The sequence below is a fragment of the Polistes canadensis genome, unplaced genomic scaffold (genome assembly GCF_001313835.1).
Source record: "Polistes canadensis isolate GaletaPanama2010 unplaced genomic scaffold, ASM131383v1 scaffold_143, whole genome shotgun sequence".
Lineage (NCBI taxonomy): Eukaryota > Metazoa > Arthropoda > Insecta > Hymenoptera > Vespidae > Polistes > Polistes canadensis.
This window is the reverse complement of record NW_014569690.1, coordinates 380,825-404,791: the sequence shown is the minus strand read 5'-3', so window position 1 is coordinate 404,791 and position 23,967 is coordinate 380,825. Positions and strand designations below refer to the sequence as shown.

The following is a 23,967-nucleotide window of genomic DNA, read 5'->3' as shown; positions in this document are numbered from 1 at the left end:
GATTCAAAAGTCTTTGCGTTTTCTTAAAAATTAATTTTTTTTTCGAAAAAGTGAAGATAGCTGAATACGTTGGATACTTTATTAATATTAAGTATATTAACACTTTGCTCTTTAGTAATTCCTACTGAAAATACTTCATTTGTTATATATGTATAGTAAATACAAAGTCGGGTAAAGATAAAAGATAAAAGTGGTCGAGTAAAAAAGTAAGACCTTAAGGTGTATGACAAAGTTTCTGCTTTTGTTTGATATTATTTAATTTTTTAAATGCGAAGTGTTAATAATAGGTTCATCGATTAGATCAAATATCTGTTGAGGCATTCGAGTAAATGTAACTGTACCATTTGTATTGTAAAATGCGCTTAGAAAAAGCCTCGTAGTAGAGTTTAGGGCATGAAGAAAGAAGAGGCATTATGCCGAAGAGGCCCCCACTTAAATGTGGCTGAAGAGGGCAACTACTATTGAGCTAGTGAGTTATTTTCAAAAGTTCAACACAGCAAGTTCGAACTTTTCGAGAATAGCTCTCTAGAATCATATTTTATATTTTATTATATTACATTCTTGCTCGTCATTAATTTATAGTTATAATTGGAGATGATGGACCATTCCATCTCCATGGGACACCAAATTCGTGTCTATATCGTCTAAAAGATGCATATGTGTTTAGGTAGAGTCAAAAATATTAAAATTTTCGTATTATTAAATTTTCAAGCTTAAATAACTTTCGGTAAATATTAAAGTAATATCTCTTTTCTTGTTTCATCTTTAAAATTTGTCACTGTGATCGTATTTTATTATATTTACAATTTTTCTTTTCTATATAATTTAGTTTAAAAATATTTCACAATAATTAATAGATATTGTGTGTGTTTTTTAGTAACTTAGTATTTTTACTTTTCCTATTTCTTTATTTTTATTTATTTTATGTAAATGTAAAATCTCGCGTAAATATTTAATTTCATTGCAATGATTAATGTAGAGATTTGATCAAAATAAATAGAGAATTTAATTGAAAAGTGCATCTGCGAATTGGACGATTTATATGTCAGGCTATTCTATCATTTGATTATATGACTAATATACTTTTCTTCTTGTTACAGATGATCATCTTTGGATTTATCACCAAAACTTTTGGATTCTTTTTTATTTGATTTTCTTAAATTGCTTCATTTTAAAATATACGTATAAATGCATTTCTGAATGCACACACACTTGTTTATACATTAAAAATTAAATATATTTATTTAAAATATCATTATACAATAGAACTATACTATCTATACTATCAAAGAGAGAGAGAGAGAGAATAATGTACTCTTTGATAGTATTAGTACCGTCATCACGTTTAGTACCTACTATTGTCCAATGGTGGTCCCAGTGGTAACAAAAATGATGCTGTGTAGATAATAAAGGGGACTTGTGAGTTTCTATATACTTCACCACAATAAATTTGGGATAGAATCGCAACAGCAGAAAAAATGAATATTTTCTCTTAATTGCTCAATCGAAATCCATAATTGCTTAGTTTGTTATATAATTATTTAATTAGTTATTAATAATTGAAAAATCGAATACAAATTCTTGTTTATTATCCGATGGTAAGTTAATCACTTTATAGCGTTTGTGTTGTGTTTTCTATTTTATTAATTATATGTTAGTATATCTATTAATTTTTTATTTTTTTATAAAATCTTTTTCTTTATATATTATAAATGATATTAATTATTATGAACATTTTTTGATTGGATTTAATTTTATTGGTAAACAATAAATGCATACTAATACAAAACATGATCTGTTTAATGCAGTTCTTTACCATACTCGACATGTGGCATTCATACTTTATATAAGTTACTAAACTGTACGTGTAATTTACAGATAACTTTTACATATGTTGAATTATTATATGTGCATTTTGTTGCATTTATTGTTTAATTACAGTTAACATACTACGTTATAGTTTTCTAATGTCAAAAAACAATCATTAATCGTTAAATATATATTTTAACCTAAAATTAAATTAAAAAGATAAAATCGTTAATTTTTCAAGATTTTATATAATTTTAATCAATGTGCAATGTTTTATTACGCACGTACACAATATTATATTTAAAAATAACAGAATAATAGTGATAATAATATTGTAGAAATAATATTTTTCTAAAAACAAAACAAAAATGGCTAAGATCAAAACTCAAGAAAGAATAATGAAGCCAAGAAGCAAATTGAACAGCAATCCATTTAATACTAAAAAAGATGCTAAAGCTAAATTACCAATATTTAATTCAGTCATTACCGCAGTATGTATTGCTATTGCTGCGTGGTTCAGTTTTAAAGGGTATCTTGAAACTAGGGTAAATACACCGTACGAAATAGAAAAGGTATGGAATATTTTATGATAGATATTTAAAACATTTAAACAGTTAATAATCTTAATTAAAATTAATTTTGTATAATATTTTTAGTTGGTAACCATGAACGGGTTGGATGTACCTGATAGATATTGGGGTACATATAGACCTAATGTTTACTTCGGAATGAAAACAAGAGATCCACATTCTTTGGTAACTGGACTAATGTGGTATTCTCCACAACATTTACGACAGGATGGTACTGGTCTTAGGCATTGGTGCGAACAGGGTGACAAATTAGATAGGTAATTGAATGCTCTCTTTTATGTTTTTAAATTTTTCATTTATTATGAAATATATTAATTAAGTTTAATTATAGATATGGTTGGTTGGAACATGATGGAAGAACATTTGGAGTCCAAGAAATAGTTGATTCGTCTGTAATTTTAACAACAACATTTGTAAAAAGACTAAGTGGTCAATACGGCGGTGATTGGACAACAAAAATTAGTGTCAATTCTAAAGATTCTAAAAAACTTGAACAGGAAATCTCTTTACTATTTTATATCGCTATTGAAGAAAATACCAAAGGATGGATTGAAGTGAATTCCGATAATGATGACAATTTGACAGGAATGACTGGAAATACGCAGGGATTAGGCTCCTTTAATATTAATATACATGCCACTAAAGGTACTATAGAAGAACATTCATTCTTGTCAACAACGTCGCCAAGTTTAACTGCGCTAACGGATACTGTTTTTAAAAATTTGAGAAGAGCATCGTATAAAAAAAGTAACAAGAAACATATAGTATTGTCTGGTGAACAACTTTCATTATTGGCAGATGGAACTAAAGAGAAACCTAATTTTATTGTTACACAAGTAACAGGAAAAGTTCCTTTTGAAATAGAAATTAATTATGAATCGGAAAGTTTCACCAATAGATTAAATAAATTGAGTAACGATATATATGATCAAGAATTACAAAAGCAGCGTAAATTATTTGACGAAAAATTTGAAAACATTTTCAAATTAAAATCTAAAGGTTATTCTAACGAAGAAATATCTTTTGCTAAAATGGCATTTTCTAACATGATTGGTTCCATCGGATACTTCTATGGAAGTTCCCAAGTTCAAAGTACTTACACCAAAGGTCCTGTGCCTTATTGGAAAGCACCTTTATATACTGCTGTACCTAGTAGAAGCTTTTTCCCTCGTGGCTTTTTATGGGATGAAGGATTTCATGGCTTACTTATTTCAGCATGGGATTTAGAAATTGAATTAGATATCATAAGTCATTGGTTTGATTTAATGAATATTGAAGGTTGGATACCGAGAGAAATGATTTTAGGTCCTGAAGCATTAGCCAAAGTGCCAGATGAATTTGTAACGCAGATGAATACTAATGCAAATCCTCCAACATTCTTTTTGACTTTACATTATATTCTTGAACATAAACAACAAGAATTGTTAGATAAACATTATCATCTCCTCGACAAATTATATCCTCGTCTTCAAGCTTGGTTCAATTGGTTTAATACAACACAAATTGGTGAATTTCCAAGTACATATAGATGGCGAGGTAGAGATTCCAATACTAATAGAGAATTAAATCCAAAAACTCTTACATCAGGATTGGATGATTATCCTAGAGCTTCGCATCCAAATATTTATGAACGACATGTAGATTTACGTTGTTGGATTGCATTTGCTGCTAATGTTATGTCCAGAATTACAGAGTTCTTGAATCATTCCAATAATAAATACCAAGAGACCTTTGATTATTTGTCCGATAATAATTTGTTGAATAAACTACATTGGTCATTTAATACACAAACTTACTCAGATTTTGGTCTCCATACCGATAAAGTTGTCTTAATGAGACCGCATTCGCAATCTAATGCAAAATCTTCAGAAATGGTTAGAGTTGTCTTAGACGATCCAACTTTAAGATACGTTGATTCCTCTTTTGGTTACGTATCCTTATTTCCGTTCATTTTACAAATTATTGATCCTAATTCGTTACAACTAGAAAAAGTTTTACAAGATCTAACAGATCCTGATTTACTCTGGACAAAATATGGGTTAAGATCGCTTGCAAAAACATCGCCGCTTTATATGAAATATAATACAGAACATGATCCACCCTATTGGCGTGGTACTATTTGGATAAATTTAAATTACTTAACAGTTCGAGCTGCTCATTATTATTCCAAAACTGAAGGACCTTTTCAATCAAAAGCAAAGAAAGTTTATGACGATCTGAGATACAATATAATACAAAACGTTATACAACAATACAGATATAGTGGCTATGTATGGGAAAATTATAGAGATACGTTAGGTAGTGGAAAAGGCAGTCATCCATTTACGGGTTGGACATCATTGGTGGTTTTACTTATGGCAGAAATTTATTGAAGAATATTTTATTACTCGTGAAATATATAACATACTCTTTTAGATATAGAGTAATATAATTAAAGTAAGAAGAAGAAACCAGAGGAGGTTCCTTCAAATTTATACAGATTTTTAAGTCTTGAAGGAACAACACAAACACAAAAAGATTTAAAATAATAATAATAATAATAATAATAATAATAAATTGATACAAATGATTATATAAAAATCAACTTTTAAATATATTATCAAAATATTCAGGATGTTTGAGGTTTTTCCTCGCTAAACGGTGTCAGTGTATTCTATGCACGAAAATAAGGAAAACAATTACACCCTGTATATTATAAAACTTTATATATAGTTCTATTTGTTAAGTAGTATATAAGTAATATGTACAGCACAATGCATTTAATGATCATAAAATATTTTATATATGCATTATTCTCTATTTATATAGCGAGGCCAAAAATAACAAGTAATAAGTAGAAGAATCAGTCTACATTATAACATATTGATCTATGCACACTTTACAAGGCAAATATATATCTTCATTATCATTATATTAGTTACGTATAGTACCGTAATCTACGTAGAATAATGTGAATGTGGCATGAACGACAGTGACACAACCATTAATCAATTTAATGGGCAGGACCTGTTCCACAAATATTTTCGATATTGTAATAACCCACTTAATATGTTATCTTATTAGAAACATATATATTTCCATTCTTTTCTAACAGCCAATTTAAAAACGTATACATCAATGTTTTTTTCCTTATTACACTATTTCAATACTTCTAAAGTATGAATAATTTTCAAATCAAAACGAAGAAGATTTGATTTTTTATTACAAAATGGATTATTAAAGTAATTTATATAAAAAATTATATTGTTAAAAGAATAATTAAAATTACGATTTTTATTTGAAAGAGATAATGAGAAAGTATCTTGCCACTTTCAGAGACACTGGCTGTGAATTGTTAAAATTTACTTTGTAATTTACTTTCAATAAATCTATTTACTATATTTACTTCAAAATTCTAATATAATACAATTTTGTTTAATTATTAATACAATATATATCTTTTTTTTTCGATTAAGTTTTTCTTTATTTTAAAAATATTTCTTCAAACTATCTAAAGACGTAATTGTGCAAGTGGATAATACGACAGTAGACTTATTGTTATTAAACAAAGTTAAAAGAGAAAAATGGATTTTATGAATTATAATATATACGAGAATGAATTGAAAAGTTTTTAGTCTTAACAAACAAACAAATTTTATCTTTATTCAAATTAAAATTGAGTTTGATGAAAAAGAAAATGATTTCTATATTAGGCTCAAAACTTGTCAACCCATTATTCACGCAATATTACACACACACACACACACACAATTTGTATAATAAAATAATACAATATAATTTTATATAAAATTACGAATAATATAAATAATTACGACACATATACAAAAAATATAAATCGTCAAATTGATTATTTACAAATTTTGTAATTTATAATTAATTTATTTTAATAATTGTTGTATAGAGCCGGCAAAATTGAATTTCGAGCGTTTGATATCTCGAATCGAATGCGAGATTCGATATTTGATTTCTCTCTCGCGGAATAATCGATAATTTCTTTCAGAGCTCGCCAGAGCTCATCTAAAGAATAGGTGTGTGACTGCAGTAAAACAGTCTTCAATTAAACAAGTTTATTTTAGATTATAACTGTATTTTTAATAATAATGGAGCCCTATGACATGATTGTTAATCAACCTGTGGTAATCGACAATGTGAGTGTTTGTTAGTGTTAAAATTAAATGGAATACAAATGTTCGTTGTCCTTCGGCAAATGTGTCAAACTCTGAGTCAGGCCATATTGTCGGCCGTAAACTTTGCCGACATTTATTCATATTTGGATATATAATGTGACATCATAAGTATATTATAGAGTTTAATTAACAATAATTGATTTTTTATTTCTATTACTTTATGTTAATATATCGTTTATAATTGTATAAAAATTGTTAGAAAATTTGTATTCAATGCTATTGCATTATACTATTTTAAAATCGATAATGGCTTTATGAAAAAATATTTCTCTTATTTAGGGTTCTGGTGTTATCAAGGCTGGTTTCGCGGGCGACCAATTACCAAAATGCAGGTTTTCAAATTAGTAAGTAAAGTAAATTGTTCTGGTTCATTAAAATTCATAACGAATATTCTCTCTTTCTATCTGTCTCTCTCTCTCTCTTTCTTTCTCTCTATCTCTCTCTTTGTTTTAGAGGTTAAAGACAGGTGGCGACTTTAAATTTGTCATTTGAGGAATAGTTAATTTTGACATTCTTACACATTATTCATTATATTATTAGATTTTTCTTTTTAGTATTTTTGTAGACTACTATAAATGATATTCTATCATTTTAATATAAGAATTTTGATGTTAGTATTTAAATATTTTATTATTTCAATTTTTGACAGTATTGGAAGACCAAAGCATGTACGTGTTATGGCTGGAGCTTTGGAGGGAGATCTTTTTGTGGGTCCAATAGCAGAGGAACATCGTGGTCTATTATCTATACGTTATCCGATGGAACACGGTGTTGTCACAGATTGGAATGATATGGAAAGAATTTGGACTTATGTTTATAGTAAAGATCAATTAGCTACTTGTTGCGAGGAACATCCAGTTTTATTAACAGAAGCACCGCTTAATCCAAGAAAAAATCGTGAAAAAGCTGCTGAAATATTTTTTGAATCGTTTAATGCACCAGCTCTATTTGTCTCTATGCAAGCCGTACTTAGTTTGTAAGTTATAGAAATGTATGACATCGTGATTGTATATAATTTTTAAAATTGTTTTATTATTTTGTTTTGTTTATCTCTCTTTTATTTAAACGTGCAATAGATATGCCACAGGAAGAACTACGGGAGTAGTTTTAGATGCTGGAGATGGCGTAACACATGCAGTACCTATCTACGAAGGTTTCGCTATGCCTCACAGTATAATGAGGGTAGATATAGCAGGTCGAGATGTTACAAGACATTTACGACTGTTGCTACGCAAGGAAGGTATTAATTTTAAAACCACAGCTGAATTTGAAATTGTTAGAACAATTAAGGAACGATCTTGCTACTTGGCAAGTAATCCACAAAAGGAAGAAACTATTGAAACTGAGAAATTTCAATATGTTTTACCGGATGGAAGTCATTTGGAGGTAAGAAAACTATTGACTCGCTTTATTTTAAACATTATACATTATTTTATATCATACTAATATATTCTTTTAAAATAGATCGGTCCAGCCAGATTTAGAGCTCCAGAAGTGCTTTTCAGACCAGATCTAATCGGAGAAGAGTGCGAAGGAATTCACGAAGTACTAATGTTCTCCATTCAAAAATCAGATTTGGATTTGAGAAAAGTGTTGTTACAAAATATAGTATTATCTGGAGGATCCACACTCTTCCGCGTATGTACAAAAATAATCTTTATATATATTTAAATAAATAGTACCATTATATACATATATTTATGTATATACTATAATACATTGCATATTTTGTTCAGGGTTTTGGTGATAGATTATTATCAGAAATTCGTAAAATGGCATCGAAGGATATAAAGATCAGGGTAAGTTATTTAAGTGTTATTACTATTATTATATATATATAATAATATACAGTTAACTAATTTAATTATTAAATATTTATTGTCACGACGTAGTAACATAATATTTTATATACGACAGATATCGGCTCCTCAAGAACGTTTATACAGTACTTGGATTGGAGGATCCATTTTGGCCTCTTTAGATACATTTAAGAAAATGTGGGTTAGTAAAAGAGAATATGATGAAGACGGTATTAGAGCAATTCATCGTAAAACATTCTGAACATAATTTAGAAAACTTTCAGGTAATATATGAAATAATTTTAAGTAAAACACAAATAATGGCACACTCGAAACAAACAACCATATTTATCATGTTATTCATACTTTCGCAAATTTAGGTTGTCCTCAGTTTTTCTTTCTTTCTTTTCTTTTTTTATTCTCGTTCTTTATTTTATATTTTTGCGCGCACAATTTACGCGCAAAATATATTTCGAGGGATTAAGAAATGTATATGAATATAAAATGTAGAACATCGTAAACTGGTAATGTTTTTTTTTTTAAATACATCTTGATACATCTTATGTGAAATATGAATTTTTAATAGAGTATTCTGAATGAGAAAAAAAAAATACAACCTCGTCTTTAATGTCAAAATATAATATTTTCTGATCCCTTAGAAATGTAAATAAGGCCATTTATTGACCACATATTATTAAACACACTAATATAAAAACAGGATATTAAAATAACATTTGTTTTAAATGTTATGTCTCAATTTTTATAACTTATATATATATATATATAATATATATATATTTATGTTTTCTATTATACTTTTTATCACTAGTTTTCTCAACGCAGTAGTAAAAAAAAGTGCTTTAACCGATCTATTTCGTAGATCAACTTATGTATTTTCATGTGCAGTAAAAAGTTTTGCAGTAAAATATTTGTAAATATGTATGCTTTCATAAAATAAATCTACAGTCTTTACAAATATATATATATTTCTCTTTGTCAATACATTTTGTAATCATGTATTATTATTATTATCTGGTGTGCTGCTTCGTACAAAAAAAAAGAAAAGAACAAGTAATTTTTATTAATATGGTATCACTTCACAATGGTAATATATTGTTTAAGAAAAGTAATCATTAATTTCAGTTTTATGCGTGAAAAACTATGATGTACATTGTATCGTATGCTTCGACTGTGATACAAGTATAAATAATCAGAATTGATTTAAATTTCTTACGATAAAATATATATATACATCGTATATGAATTAGAAGCATGTTATTAATCTAGAAAATGAATTTTAATTTATCTAGTCTTTATTTACAGCAATGTTATGATGTATCAATGGTATACATAATATGATCTTTATCGGCATATTATTATTATATCATTGTATGTGATCTTATAAATGATATTAAAATGAATAATAATGTAAAGCCTAAAATAAAACTACTAAAGTGACATTCCATTTAATTGATTGAACATTGTGATGTGTTGTACTAACAGTATTGTTTATAATTAATATTTATAATATTTATACTATTTTCTTTTTTTATCAAAACAAGTTTTCAAATATTTAACATATGTACTTTTATTTAAAATAAATATAATTAAAAGAAGAACGGATAATATTGCATAATTAACAATAAAATAATATGAAATACCTTTCTTCAATAAGTTTATTCGTAACAACTATATTATGTGTATAAAAATAAATATATTTTGCGATATAGAATTTAATATAAAAGTATATTCACATTAGTACACAAGAGAAAATTCAATATATATTTTCTTTCCTTATTTGTATTTTTAGTAAATTTTTATTTTAAACAATATTTTTTAAAAATTGTAATAAATAAGTACCACAAAAAAGAAAATATATATTATATTGTCGAACATAATATTAACTTATAAAATATTAAATCTTTGGATATATATATATACATAGATTATAATTTTATCTAAAACTTAGAATACGTTCTCTATAAAATTGTTCTTCATGTATAATAGGAACTCCAGTTATCATATATATTAAATTATCAATTAATTCGCCAACAGATGTATAGCAATATAAACATCCAACTAATATACCTCCAAGATGACCAATAAATGAAGAATTTGGTACTAATAGATATATCAATACTAGTTCAACCCAAATAGATATTTTACTCGGTACTCTTAAACCACCAACTTCATGAATTCTATTATTTTCTTCGCATATAGTTATAACTTTTAATGCGAATAGCACAGAAGAAAAACCAATAGCACACATCGTGTAATATCCGTAATCTCCTGTTAATTGCATGAGAATGTACGCGAGAGATACAAACATAGAACTGCATCCGATTGACAATAATGCAACCAATAATATAAAATTAGGAGTTCCGTACATAATTTCCAAATATGAACCCTTCAGGATAAAAGATACCATGTTGTAATAAAGATGCATATCGGATCCATGCTCAAAATTTGATACTATAAAAGAGCGCCAATCACGGTATTTAAATATTTTAACTGCTGATATACACGCATCTTCTGCATTCCATGGAACTTTGATTAGGCCTGTATAAAGTAGCGCCTAAAAATGTCGAATATAAATTAATAGTCAAACACATTGTTTATATGATATACTATACTTAAGATGTTAATATATGTAATGTATATATCAAAATGAATTATTTCACCTGTAGTATCACTCCAATTAAAGTAGCCGGAGGTATTTTATCAACTCCAATATTTACAGCCTGCATAAATAATAAATACAGGCCATATTGTAGGCCTTGTTGACGTCTTTGAACAGGCCTCATAATCGTTGACCATCCAAAATCACACTGTCAAATGATATTATATCTCCGAAAACTAACCTTTAGAGATTTGTATATTTTATAACATGTTGTAACATTTTTAAGCATCAATTATACATATATTTACATCATAAGTAATACAGTAGTACCAATATATAAAACATTTTCTTTCTAACATGTTTGAATATTCTAGATTTTTCCCGCCTTTTAAAAAGAATTTTAATTTTCTGATTATTAGATGTTTTCTTTTTATATAATCATCGATCAAAAAAGCACTCAAATTGATTGATATATTTTCATAAATGTGAAGTATTATATAAAATTAATATTATATAACATGAAAATTACATAAAGCTGATAACATTGGTGTTATTGGGTATTATACATGTAAACAACGTAAAAAAATATTGTGCAATCCATTTGATTCATTTAATGTACTTATAATAGTCATTATTTGTGTTTTATTTAAAATTATTTAGATTGAATATTCTATAAAAGAATATTGTATATTTATAAAAAACAAAAAAATTGATATTTGTAAAATGTATCAATGGTGATTACAACGCCATCATCTGGACACTTTGATAAAAAATGTTTAATTTTCAGTGTAAAGAATGATGTTATATTTGACCGGTTTATGAATAATTAATTGTTTAAAAAATGGCTATAACATTGTGTAAAATGTCACGATTTTCCAGATGTTATAAATATTTAAAAAATTATGATAACTTAAGAACAAATAATCGTTCCTTGTTGTTTTGTACAATAGCACAGCAACCAAAGTCAAGAAATTTATTAAAAATCAGCATTATTGGTGCATCTATCGGTATCATTGCTGGAGCAGGTTATTCTTTTTATAAAATTAGCGAAAAAAGAAAAAATGTAACATTGGATGGAATGCCTGTAAATCCAATCCAATTATTGAAATATAAACCACCTATTACACCATCTAGAAAGGTATTTTTAATACTTTAGACGGTTTTCATTTTAAAGCACGATAAATGATTATACAATATTACAAAATATATATTGCAGTTTATTTACGTATAATTTCATTTTATTTTTAGGTCATTTTTCCTGTTAATACGACTGGACTTAAACTTACGTTGTATCAATACCAAACATGTCCCTTTTGTTGTAAAGTAAGTAATCGTATACACTTAAAGTGTATATCATATTAATCAATAATTTTTAAGCCAAATATATGTATCATATTTATTACATTGATATAATTCTTATAATTAAAAAAAAACAATTGGATCTTTAGGTCAGGACTTTTCTAGATTATTATGGAATATCTTACGATGTCGTTGAGGTTGATCCAGTATTACGAAAAGAAATTTCTTGGTCTTCTTATAGAAAAGTACCGATACTTCTTGTTCAAATGGAAGACGGTTATCAACCTTTGAATGACAGTACGATGATAATATCATTGCTTTCGTCTTTTATGCGAGATAAATCTCAAAATATTTCTGAATTGGTTGAATATTATCCAAACATTGGTATGCACGACGATAATGGAAAATTTAAGTATGAAATAATGAATAAATATTTCTTAATGTATAATCAAATCCCTAAAGGTGTATCGATGAACACTATAGTGTAAGTTTTATTTGGTTATGTGTTTTATACATAAAATATAAAATAATTTTTGGTAAGCTTCTTATATACAAAATTGTCCGTATTACCAAAGATCATTTATACAAAATATAAGTATCTCTCTAGTTCTCTTTTTTATTATTTATTTATATTTAATTATTTCATTAGAGAAGAACGTAAATGGAGACAGTGGGCAGATGATGTGTTAGTTCATACTCTTTCGCCTAATGTATATAGAACGTTGAACGAATCGTATGAAACTTTTGAATGGTTTTCCGATGTAAGTATATTTATCTACTAAAAAATACATGCTAAAGTAATAAGTATTTGTTTGAAGTGTACAAATTCTATATTTCATTCAGGTCGGTCAATGGAAAGAATATTTTCCAGCATGGGAGAGAATATTAATAGTTAATGTAGGAGCATGCGCTATGTGGTTGATTGGAAAACGTTTGAAAAAAAGGCACAGACTAAAGGAAGATGTTCGTCAATCATTGTATGACGAAGTAAATAAATGGTTAAGAGCAATTCATGCTAATAGAACTCCGTTTAAGGGTGGTGAAAATCCAGATCTTTCTGATCTTGCAGTATATGGTATTTTAAAAAGTATTGAAGGATGTTCTGCTTTTAAAGATTTACTAGATAATACTAAATTGTCTACGTGGTATAATGCTATGAAAGAAAGAGTTGATTCATACGCTGGACATGAACTTGTAAATGGTTAATTTATATATAGAGAGAGAGAAAGAGAGAGAGTATTGTTATTTGAATCTATTTTCTTGGGAAAGAAAATGTAGTATTGCATTAAAAATGAAATTACTTATACGAATTTATACAAATTAAATTTATTTTATTTTTAGCATATATATAATTATAACAGTTTTAAATAATACATCTAATTAAACCTGTTCATATTTATATGAAATATTTATTTTTTACACAGCACACGGCAATTGACGATACCTTAATTTAAAGCCCTTATTCTGTGTGTCATTAACGTCATTGTCATTTGTAACAACATAAAGTACGAATGGTTTTAAAGTAGCTGAAATATTAATCAAATTAACATAATAACATTATCTCAATATTATATACAATGCAGATATATCAAAACGTATATTTAATAGTTAATATATTTAAATGAGATTTAGATTTATAAATACATACATGTTTTGGTTGTAAAAGCATTTCCACAGAAACGTTCTGTATTAAGAGGAATACCGTTTTCACTTGGATTTGGTATAATAACAAAATCATCAGTACAGTTTAATCCAGATTCCGCTACCGCAGAAGTTCCTACAATAACAATTTGTTATAATTTATGTTTTATTATGTTTTATTATGTTTTATTATGTTACACTCGTATTTATTTTACCTATTATAGTTGGATCTATACCACCTGTATCCTCAGAAATAGAAAATGAATTTATATCGCTTTGCGACCACTCGATGCTACAGTAACCTAATGCCATTCTAACGCAAACACCATAATTTAAATTAACCATTTCTCTAGTACCTACGGACGGTTCTGAAATATTTCATATTTTTTATTTATAGTATATAAAATATACAATGAAAAATTATTCATTTCTATGGTTACCTCTTGAATTCACAGTTGTACCGTAATTGAAACTTGTTACCGTGTCTGATACTGATTTGTAATATTGTAAACATCCATTAGGAACTAAAATATAATGTAGAATATTTTTTTCTAATATTTTCTTTAAATATTTTAATAGGAAATAATGAAATTTATCTTTGCACCTCTCCATAAAGAATCACATGCTATTTGTTGTATTCTTATATTCCAACGACGATCAAACGGATAATCTGCATTTGTTCCTATTGAAATGGTAATTGGGGATGCTCCATTAAAATCTGCATATACTGTAAAATATATAAAATATGATAATTATTTATTATTTTTATAATTTTAAATTATAGAAATAATAATTATATACCATGCTGATTAGAATTTTCCCCACATATACGTGGTACCGACGACGATGCTCCGGATACCAAAAACAAATCAAAATCACACGTTCCATTTGCATTAGGTTGGGCTAAACTAAAATCTATGAAATCTAAACGTATCTGCAAATATAAATAGGGATTTAATAATGATGCACATATTACAGCTACATGAAAAATTAATTTTATCCGTGTCAATACCTGACATATATCAGAGTTACATTTATTTATTGTTATCGTACATCGTTCTCCTCCTTTATAAGTGGTAGGATAGCCTGGATTAATAAAGTATGTGTTATTTATATTCGTGGTAGATCCGCATGTCTTTTGAACTGTAAGATCAAAATGAAATATAATTAATATTTATATATTTGTATTTTTTATAAACTTATAATACATTGTATATAATATATAATATACTAACAGATGCAGCAAATACCAAGACCGTTTGCACATGTACCGGACGGTGTACCACCATAGCTATTACATTCTCGTCGTGTAAAACATGTGCCATTAAGTGAATTACTTGCTAGACATTGAGAGTTAGCAAATCGTATGACACTGAAGAATGGAAAAACTGTACAAAAGTTTATAGTTATTTGCAAATGTTATATTTTTAGAATATTATCAAATTATAATATAACTATATCAATTGGTTTCACACAATAATCTTATTAAGAATAAGAGAATGCAGAATAAGACTTACATTTTTTCTGTCGTATCATGTAAGGATTATATGACACGTTATCCAAACTTTCATTATTCGTTATTGTGTTATTGTGATCAAAAAATTGACCATTTACGAAAGAGAATATAAGAAATAATACAGTTAACATTATACTGAACATCTTTAAAAGAATATCTGGCCTCTTCGCATTCTGTAGGACTAATAACGGTCTCTGTTTGTTCGGGCTGTAGAAATAATTAGCAAGTTCTCGAAAAACTCCAACTGGGTATACTGTACAATATAATATAACTGTAAAATGAAAATGCATCACGTGCAGCTCTAATACAGCTTTTATCTCAACGTTTTTTACTTAACAATATCTAATCGAGTACATAATTTTTTTACAATTAAAATAATCATTTATATTTTTTCATATTAATATTTAGACTTACTTTATATGATTTGATTTTCGAAGTTGTTCCGTTTAAACAAAGTGAATATATGTATATACAATTATATGTTTTACTATAAAACCTTTTTTTTTTTTTTTATATATATATATATATACATCTTAAAAAAGTCTTAACAGTAATAAAATCGATAGTTTATCTAACATATCATTAAATGACATAATTTGTAAAATATTTTCTCATATACAAAAGAATGCACGATTGTAATATTTCATGCTTTTGTTTAATTTCATATTTTTTAAGTTTTTGACGTATGCGAAGTTCTACAAAATGGACAATGGCCATATCTTAGTAATGCCAATTCATAATCGTCCGAATGAAATAGCTGAAAGATGATGATTATTATTTATAAAAATGTTATACGCGTTACATGCGTTAAATAATTTAATATGTTACTTACTTTCAAACAGGATTTACATAATACTACTTGAAGATCAGGCAAAAGATTTCTAAAATATTTTGTTTTAAATGGTTTTGGCCATTTAACTATTAAAACCGATGAAGGATCCATACTTTTTAATACGCTTCGTCCAACAATAACGGTGGAATCATCTGTTTTCTCCTAAAAGAAAAAAAAAATTTTTTCAGTAACAAAAAACCGAATTAATAAATGTTTTATGAAAATGACTGATTATACCTCGTATTTTATTAAACGTGCAGTAAAAAGATCTGTTTCGTTAGGAAATACAGTTAGTTGATCTTCAGTAGTTGATGTACTCGATAACGACAATGATTCTTCTATTAATTTTTCTGCTTCTTGATCGGTAATACCTTCCTCTAACTCAAATTCAACTAACGGTAGAATTTCTATAACAATAAAATATTATTTTGATATTATTGATGTGATATATCAAGATTAATTAAAATATATAAACTTCATTTTACCAAACATAACGAACGAATGTTGAAATTTAAGGCCACATTGTATGCATTTGCTACCAATATTGTTATCTATCGGTAAAAGTGGATTAAACGTTGAACACTTATAACATAATGGTAATAATTCTTCAGGATCTCTATACGGATAAGCTCTTGCAGCTAAAGTAGAAGTTTCAATTTCTGCAAGAAGGTTTTTAGAAATTTTCATTGTACGCAGTTGTTCGAGTAACTGCATAACTAATTTGTTGGCACCTAACAAACGAGCTTGCTTGATTAAAGTGTACATTATTTTTAATTTAGATACACCTTCTAATTGAATGCCTTGTGTTTTTAATAATAAATATCTTGAAATGTTAAATAATGCTTCTGGCATTAAAGACGTGAATGGTTCCTCCTGAAATAAAAGTAATATTTTATTATAAAATCATATTATAAAATTTTTTTCATCAAAGTTCATTAAAAAGAAAAAAAAAAATCAATCTTACCAAATATTTATGTATCTCATGATACGCATAATAAATGTCAGCTTTGTTGTAATAAGACAAATACATAGATTTTATTTCTTCTGTACTTTTTAACAAATTAAGACTAAGCTGAGATAAAAGCCAATAAAAATAACAGGCATCACGGTATCTTTTTTCAGCTATGGCATTGTCAGCTAAGCTCGTTAGTACACTGACCGATTCTTCGGGTTGGCCAGCCATTTGAAAAGCTAAAAAACAAAATTAATTAAATAGACATATTACAATTAAATTATAAATTAATGAAAAGTATAATAACACCTTCTTGTGCTTCCGAAAAACGACCAGTTTCTGCTAGCCATCTAGCATACGGTCCATATACTCGTGACTTTAATTTTGGATTTCTTTCCGCAAGTTCGAAAGCTTCAGGCCAAGCTTGTGCATCGACAAGTACATCAGCTACGTCAGGATCGTCGCCCAATCTACTAAAAATCTCAGCTGCCCCATGAGTAGCTCCTAACTGTTTCAATATCTTAGCGATCAGAGATAAATTATCTCTATCCGATTTGTCCAATTGTCTACCAACTTTTATGAGCATATCAATCCAACCATACTCGGCAATAATATTAATAGCACGTTGTGTATCACCAGCGGAAAAGAACATTTCCGCAGCTGCACGTGGTTCGCCTAAACTTTTAGCCCATTCTGCACGTCGACGTAATAAAATAGTACGATCCTGAAAAAATATTGAAGTTAAATTAAATAAATTATATTCGAATATTTGTTAGAGATCCCCATACAATAATGAAATATATAATTCTTAATTACCTGAGTATTACCACTTGCTATAAACTCTTGAGCAATATCAAACATACGTAAATCGGAATACATATCTCGAGCATACTGTTGTAAGCCTGCTTTTTGATATAATTTAGCTGCGTCTTTTAATCTACCCATTGCTGCGGCAGCTATAGCCATACACGCTTCTTGACCCCATTCACCGGATTTTAACTTTTCTTCTACCTCTGATACAACTTCAATATATCGTAGATTTTTAATACGAGCGAAAGCAGAATACGCTATATTTAATTCTAGATTGTCTAAAGCAGCAATTCCTAATGCTCGCCAATCTGATTCGGCAACACCAAGACACGCTACTTCATAAGCTTCTTTAAATGATCCAATGTCTAAGTATTGGTACATGAACAATGAAAGAGGTACCTGAATAAAATATTAAATTAACATCTTAATATTAACAGTTATGTAAACATATAAATATAATAAATATTTTATCTTATATACCTCTAAGATAATAACAGCAGAACCGTTTAAACAATATAATTTAGATCCATTGTGACCAACAACGAATCCTGAGAATTTCTGTCGATATTCAGAAAAATTAGCAACTTTAATCGCAAGATAATTGCTACCAGAAAAACACATTATATCTTCGGAAGCAGTATTATACGCGACGCTTGTAACATCTTGAAAATCTTGTAATTTTTCTTCCGTGTATAAATCGAATATGGAAAGAACTCCGTTTTCACTGACAACTGCCATTTTTTCTTTTAGAGAACTGATATCCAGACATCTTACTGATCCTTCCACTTTTGCCAAATGTGCAGGAAATGGATTATCCAGATAGATCTTAATTACGTGTCCTGTTTTTAAACCTGGTAATGGGATAATATTTTTTTAATAGCTATATTAATATATTACATTGTTTTTTTACTTTTTCTATTTTTAAACTTACCTATAATTAAGCATTCCTGTCCAGCAGGACCTCCTACTACTTTAATATAAGTTATAAGATCATCGAGAATCCATTCCCTTTCAACAATACCAGTGAAAGATAAACATTGTAATCGTTTTTCTAAGCATAATACCAAATGATTTGTTGTAATAACTAATAAATTACAATTAATTGTTTGATTAAGTTTTTCGCGTATACGATAATGCATTCCTTCGCTGTTTCCAGACGGTTCATAAATTATTACTCGTTCTGGTAATTGAACGGCAAGTCTGTTTCTATATACAGCAATACGACATACCTATGTGAAAAAATATTTGTAACAAATTTTATTAATCATTAAAAATAAACAATTAAAACATTAGAATATATTATACAATACGCGTACCAAGTCTTTACACTTGATACGGACTTTTTGATTGGTTACTAAATGTTGAATTATGACATCAGTCATATTTTCTCTATAAGCATATCTATCTTTGTACAATCCGTGTACAACATTCCACGATAATTGTAAATAAGTTATTGTTCCATCTTGACAACCGAGTGCCTAATAAAAAAATTGATTTAAATATTAAATATTAAGATACATCTGCTGATTATTTATTATTCTTTTTTAGAAAAATGATAAAAGATATCCTACAACATGTGAAGAAGATGGATGGACAGCACAACTCCAAACCCATGAAGAAAATGTATTACCGACAACAGCGAGTTGTATACCATCATGAGTCATCAAAAGACATTGTTTGTTACTACCAGAAACAAGAATATATTGACCATCAGGAAAGTAGGTAATTTTTAAGGGAGTAAAGTATACTGTTCGTTCTCTTCCAATAGGTTTTCCATTGATCGTGTAAAATGAAATAATTCCATTCCATTCTGCAACACATAAGATGTCTGCAGCATCATCTCTGTAAAAAAAAGAATAGATATTTTTTAAATTTTATATCGCATATTCCATTTGTACATACAATTATATAATACAATCATACCGCAAAGGATTCCATGCTAAACTCCAGATGGGTACACCTGTTTGCCTTTCAATGCGTATCTTTTCCTCGCCATTCTAAATATATAATTGCAAAATTAAATAATTTATTTGATAAATGTATTAAAAAAAAAAAGCTGTAATGATAATAATAGAAAATGATAAACCTTGTTTCTGATAGAAACGTATCCAGCTGCTAGACCAATAGCTAAATACTGGCCATCCAAAGTCCACGCACAACAATTAACTCTTCCTCCAGATTTATGTTTTTGTACTGCTTTTTGTTCGGCTGACCAAAACGCAATATCAGAAAGGGAACAACTGAGTAACTGATGTGATACAGGATTAAATTGCATCGCTTGAACAGCTTCATTATGCCTATACATTTAATATCGAAATTATATTATCTATTTTGTTAGTTTTTGTTTGATTATAACAAATATGACTTACGAGTACTTCAATATTCCTTCTAATTTGGAAGTCCATATAATGACACTTTTATCTGCACTACCCGATGCAAATCTTCTACCATCTTTAGCGTAACATACACAGTAGACTGTATCTTTGTGACCTGTAGCAATTATAGTTTATATTTCATTAAATTCGTAAGTAATGTAAAATATAAAATTATATTTTATTACCAGCAATATAAATGCTGTTACCTTTTAGCGGTTGTACCAAAGCACCACCAGTAGTTTCATAAACTAAAACTTGATGTCCTGCGGCAACAACTAATTGTGTGCCATCAGGATTAAAACATAAATCATATATACTGAAAAAAATGTTTCATTCATATTAAAACTATATATATATTCATAAAATATTTGATAAAATATATTATAGTAATATCATTTGAAAAAATATCTACCATTGTTCTAATTTATCTTGAACTTTATCAACCCATGCTGGATGTGCCCTCATTATATATAAATCTATAGAATATATTTCTTTATTAAACAATTCTAACAATGTTCATTATCATTAATTATTAATTTATGTTCAACAATATAAATTAACGTAGGACTTGTTTTGAAATTGTTTGGTTACCAGGGTAACACAAGTTTCAATATGGAAGAAAATGCATTAAATGAATATCTCAAAAAGACTTGTAATTTTTAAATATAAATATGATTTATTCAATATATTTAATATAAACATTTAATATGAATATATATTTAATACAATTTTGTTAATAGCTTAACAATATATTTAGCGTGAGTGAAATGTGATATTTGTTTGAAAATAAACATTTAAATTAGCGTTTAAATTTCGCGGCAATAAAATATTAATCGATAATAACAACTCTGTCGATAAAATCGTAATATCTATTCTAAAGTTTTATTGGCCAATATTATAAAAAAATTTGCTTGGTATCATTCGCACTAAGGAAAGACAGAAAGAGTGAAAGAGATAGTAATATATAGGCTTCTTCACTTAACTTCATGCGAATCGAGGTAAACGTTGTACGCCGTGAATTTAGCAAAGTCATAAATATCTGTCCATGTGACATTAGTTGGGAGAACGTCTCCGAATGCGGTAAATCGTGTTGTCAAAGATTCGCAAGTTAACGTAGATTTGATTTGCCCCTTTCTTCGATTGTGACCAGATTAGAATAATTAATTATCTTTGTATGTATTCTTTTTATCGCAGTCAAAGGTCTAGTTTAACATGATCAAATTATTTTCGTTGAAACAAGCGAAAAAAGATGGCGAGTCACCAAAGGCTGGGACCCAGAAAAAGGCATCAGCAGCTCAGCTGAGAATAACGAAAGGTCCGATTCGGCGCAATACAATAATTATTATCTTTCATATGAAATTATTGCAATTTATAAATATTAATTATTAATTATGGTTTTTATATTTTATAGATATTAACGAACTTAATTTACCAAAAACATGCGGTACGGAGTTTCCCGATCCCGATGATTTATTGAGTTTTAAATTAATTATTTGTCCAGATGAGGTAGGTTGAATTTGATAACAAAAATAGATTCTTTTTCGTTTCTAATATATCTTATAATATAACTATAGTTATATCAATACCACTGACAATAACAATAACAATAACAATACAAGATAAAAGATATAGTATTTATGTAATTTAATTTTATTGAGTATTATTATAGATTTATTCCACCTCTCCATTATAATCCGCATTGGATTGTTTTCCAGGGTTTTTATAGAGGTGGTAGATTTGTATTCAGTTTTAAAGTTGGACCAAATTACCCTCACGAACCACCTAAAGTTAAATGTGAAACTCAAGTATATCATCCCAATATTGACTTGGAAGGCAACGTGTGTTTGAATATTTTAAGAGAAGACTGGAAACCTGTTCTAACTATTAATTCTATTGTTTATGGACTTCAGTACCTTTTTCTAGTATGGGCTAGTCATGTTTTCTCATTTTTGATTAACCCCTTGCACTATAACAACATGTGAGACTTGTGATAAACTTTACGATCCAAACATGAGAAATGTTGGTCTTATTCTCGTGGTGAATCTTACGTACTAAAAAGCACCAAATATAGCACCGACTTTGGCATGCAGCTTTGTGCATTAAATTATAATGCAAGGGGTTAATTTAATTGTATATATGTGGGATCGAACATCTTCATCCCAAATAAAGTAGGCATTCGTGAGGAAGTTGACCAGAGAGCCGTGGATAGCTGAAAGGTTAGAATAATCACCTGGAAAGCAGAAGATCAGGATTCAAGTCTCGGTTCAGTCAATCCAATGGCCAAATTTTTTTCACGAATCCTACATATGTATATATGGCACAATATGCAGCAAAACAAACAGTACTGAAATTATAGACGTGCTCTGAACGTCAAGATGCATCTCATTACAATACATATCTAATTACATTGATACAGCATATGTTCAAAGTGCATCCATTGTTGTTACAGTAGCAGGTTTTTGGTACGATATTCAGTACTATTTGTTTTGTCGCATACTGTATACTAAGTAGTAGACAAATTTTTGAATGAATTATAAAGTAAATGAAATTACTAATAATAATATTATTTTAGGAACCCAATCCGGAAGATCCTCTCAATAAAGATGCTGCAGAAGTATTACAAAATAACAGAAGAGTATTCGAACAAAATGTAGCAAAAGCTATGAGAGGCGGTTATGTAGGAGCACTTTGTTTCGAACGGTGTCTCAAGTGATACAGTATTTCATCATTGTTACTGTACACATTTCTTTAGGGACTCACTTTGGGAAAAAATATCCTAATACACATACAGGGCATAGATAGGAGGACTATGAATCCTGTTAATTGCGTGATTACCACCTTTTACACATTTATTTTCTTTATATTTTGCCAGGCCTATATACGTCAGTTTCATTTAAATACACTTTATATTTTTCAATTATAAACCTATCCAAATGTTGAATATATGCAAACATATATATATATATAAACATATACATATATTTATATATATAATATAGTTTCATTATTTATGTTAACAAAATTATCAAGATACGTTTTGGCCATGGCACATTGATTTAGTGTGAATTTTGTGGAATGCAATTGAAGAACGATAGATCAATTATAGTGAGCATTCCTCTCATTAAAATAGGTGTTGCTGACTAATTCATGATATTTAACTCAGAGTGGACCTTAGTCATTAGGTATATTTAACTTTTTAGCTAGATTTTTGTTTTTCTTTTCTACCATCATCATAATTTTTCAATTAAATGTATCATTATATTTTCACACACATGTATCATTATTAATCTATTAAAAAAATTACCAGCAGCACCTATCATCGAGTTTATCTTCAGTTTTTAATTATGTATGTGCATGTATACGCATATACGTAATATTTATTATACATATGCGTATACATATACATATATAATTTAATATAAACAATGACTGAGGTGGACTGTAAGGCTGTTATAGAATAACAGATATTTTATTTGATTTGGCAAAGATTGCACATATATTAAAATATATATATATATAAAAAAAAAAAAAAAAAAA

At 28.1% G+C, this 23,967-nt stretch overlaps 7 protein-coding genes across 9 annotated transcripts; 4 read left to right on the top strand and 3 right to left on the bottom strand.

Annotated features, from left to right (window-relative positions):
* Positions 1–1,861: 1,861 nt before the first annotated feature.
* LOC106788557 (mannosyl-oligosaccharide glucosidase GCS1) lies at positions 1,862–5,804 on the top strand. The gene is made up of 3 exons (XM_014751909.1): positions 1,862–2,381; positions 2,466–2,656; positions 2,731–5,804. The coding sequence occupies exons 1-3, from the start codon at positions 2,178–2,180 to the stop codon at positions 4,769–4,771; spliced, it is 2,436 nt and encodes an 811-aa protein (XP_014607395.1). The 5' UTR covers positions 1,862–2,177; the 3' UTR covers positions 4,772–5,804.
* Positions 5,805–6,148: 344 nt separating this feature from the next.
* LOC106788558 (actin-related protein 1) lies at positions 6,149–8,881 on the top strand. The gene is made up of 7 exons (XM_014751910.1): positions 6,149–6,547; positions 6,866–6,930; positions 7,236–7,562; positions 7,663–7,972; positions 8,051–8,224; positions 8,323–8,385; positions 8,504–8,881. The coding sequence occupies exons 1-7, from the start codon at positions 6,500–6,502 to the stop codon at positions 8,645–8,647; spliced, it is 1,131 nt and encodes a 376-aa protein (XP_014607396.1). The 5' UTR covers positions 6,149–6,499; the 3' UTR covers positions 8,648–8,881.
* Positions 8,882–10,047: 1,166 nt separating this feature from the next.
* On the bottom strand, positions 10,048–11,346 carry LOC106788553 (rhomboid-related protein 4-like). Its single transcript, XM_014751904.1, has 2 exons — positions 11,067–11,346; positions 10,048–10,960 (listed from the first exon to the last, which is right to left on the bottom strand). The coding sequence occupies exons 1-2, from the start codon at positions 11,187–11,189 to the stop codon at positions 10,340–10,342; spliced, it is 744 nt and encodes a 247-aa protein (XP_014607390.1). The 5' UTR covers positions 11,190–11,346; the 3' UTR covers positions 10,048–10,339.
* A 409-nt stretch (positions 11,347–11,755) lies between these two features.
* Positions 11,756–13,610, top strand: LOC106788551 (prostaglandin E synthase 2). Its single transcript, XM_014751903.1, has 5 exons — positions 11,756–12,143; positions 12,254–12,328; positions 12,454–12,788; positions 12,954–13,065; positions 13,148–13,610. Exons 1-5 carry the CDS (start codon positions 11,847–11,849, stop codon positions 13,508–13,510), a joined length of 1,182 nt encoding a protein of 393 aa, XP_014607389.1. The 5' UTR covers positions 11,756–11,846; the 3' UTR covers positions 13,511–13,610.
* Positions 13,611–13,659: 49 nt separating this feature from the next.
* Positions 13,660–15,863, bottom strand: LOC106788550. 2 transcript variants are annotated; one of them, XM_014751902.1, is made up of 9 exons: positions 15,463–15,863; positions 15,181–15,333; positions 14,958–15,088; positions 14,747–14,879; positions 14,550–14,672; positions 14,386–14,469; positions 14,161–14,313; positions 13,953–14,081; positions 13,660–13,830 (listed from the first exon to the last, which is right to left on the bottom strand). In XM_014751902.1, exons 1-9 carry the CDS (start codon positions 15,749–15,751, stop codon positions 13,721–13,723), a joined length of 1,305 nt encoding a protein of 434 aa, XP_014607388.1. In that variant the 5' UTR covers positions 15,752–15,863; the 3' UTR covers positions 13,660–13,720. The 2 variants fall into 2 exon arrangements, with proteins under 2 accessions (XP_014607388.1, XP_014607387.1); XM_014751901.1 differs by having other exon boundaries at positions 14,747–15,088.
* LOC106788549 (intraflagellar transport protein 122 homolog) lies at positions 15,645–21,035 on the bottom strand. 2 transcript variants are annotated; one of them, XM_014751899.1, is made up of 17 exons: positions 20,843–21,035; positions 20,616–20,746; positions 20,425–20,545; positions 20,142–20,352; positions 19,979–20,052; positions 19,627–19,897; positions 19,372–19,533; positions 18,987–19,284; positions 18,536–18,906; positions 18,062–18,454; positions 17,555–17,969; positions 17,258–17,484; positions 16,779–17,166; positions 16,531–16,700; positions 16,294–16,455; positions 15,876–16,218; positions 15,645–15,732 (listed from the first exon to the last, which is right to left on the bottom strand). In XM_014751899.1, the coding sequence occupies exons 1-16, from the start codon at positions 20,893–20,895 to the stop codon at positions 16,132–16,134; spliced, it is 3,534 nt and encodes a 1,177-aa protein (XP_014607385.1). In that variant the 5' UTR covers positions 20,896–21,035; the 3' UTR covers positions 15,645–15,732; positions 15,876–16,131. The 2 variants fall into 2 exon arrangements, with proteins under 2 accessions (XP_014607385.1, XP_014607386.1); XM_014751900.1 differs by having other exon boundaries at positions 20,637–20,746.
* Positions 21,036–21,392: 357 nt separating this feature from the next.
* Positions 21,393–23,947, top strand: LOC106788560 (NEDD8-conjugating enzyme Ubc12). The gene is made up of 4 exons (XM_014751912.1): positions 21,393–21,745; positions 21,842–21,936; positions 22,146–22,352; positions 23,003–23,947. Exons 1-4 carry the CDS (start codon positions 21,643–21,645, stop codon positions 23,141–23,143), a joined length of 546 nt encoding a protein of 181 aa, XP_014607398.1. The 5' UTR covers positions 21,393–21,642; the 3' UTR covers positions 23,144–23,947.
* The last annotated feature ends 20 nt before the right edge of the window (positions 23,948–23,967 follow it).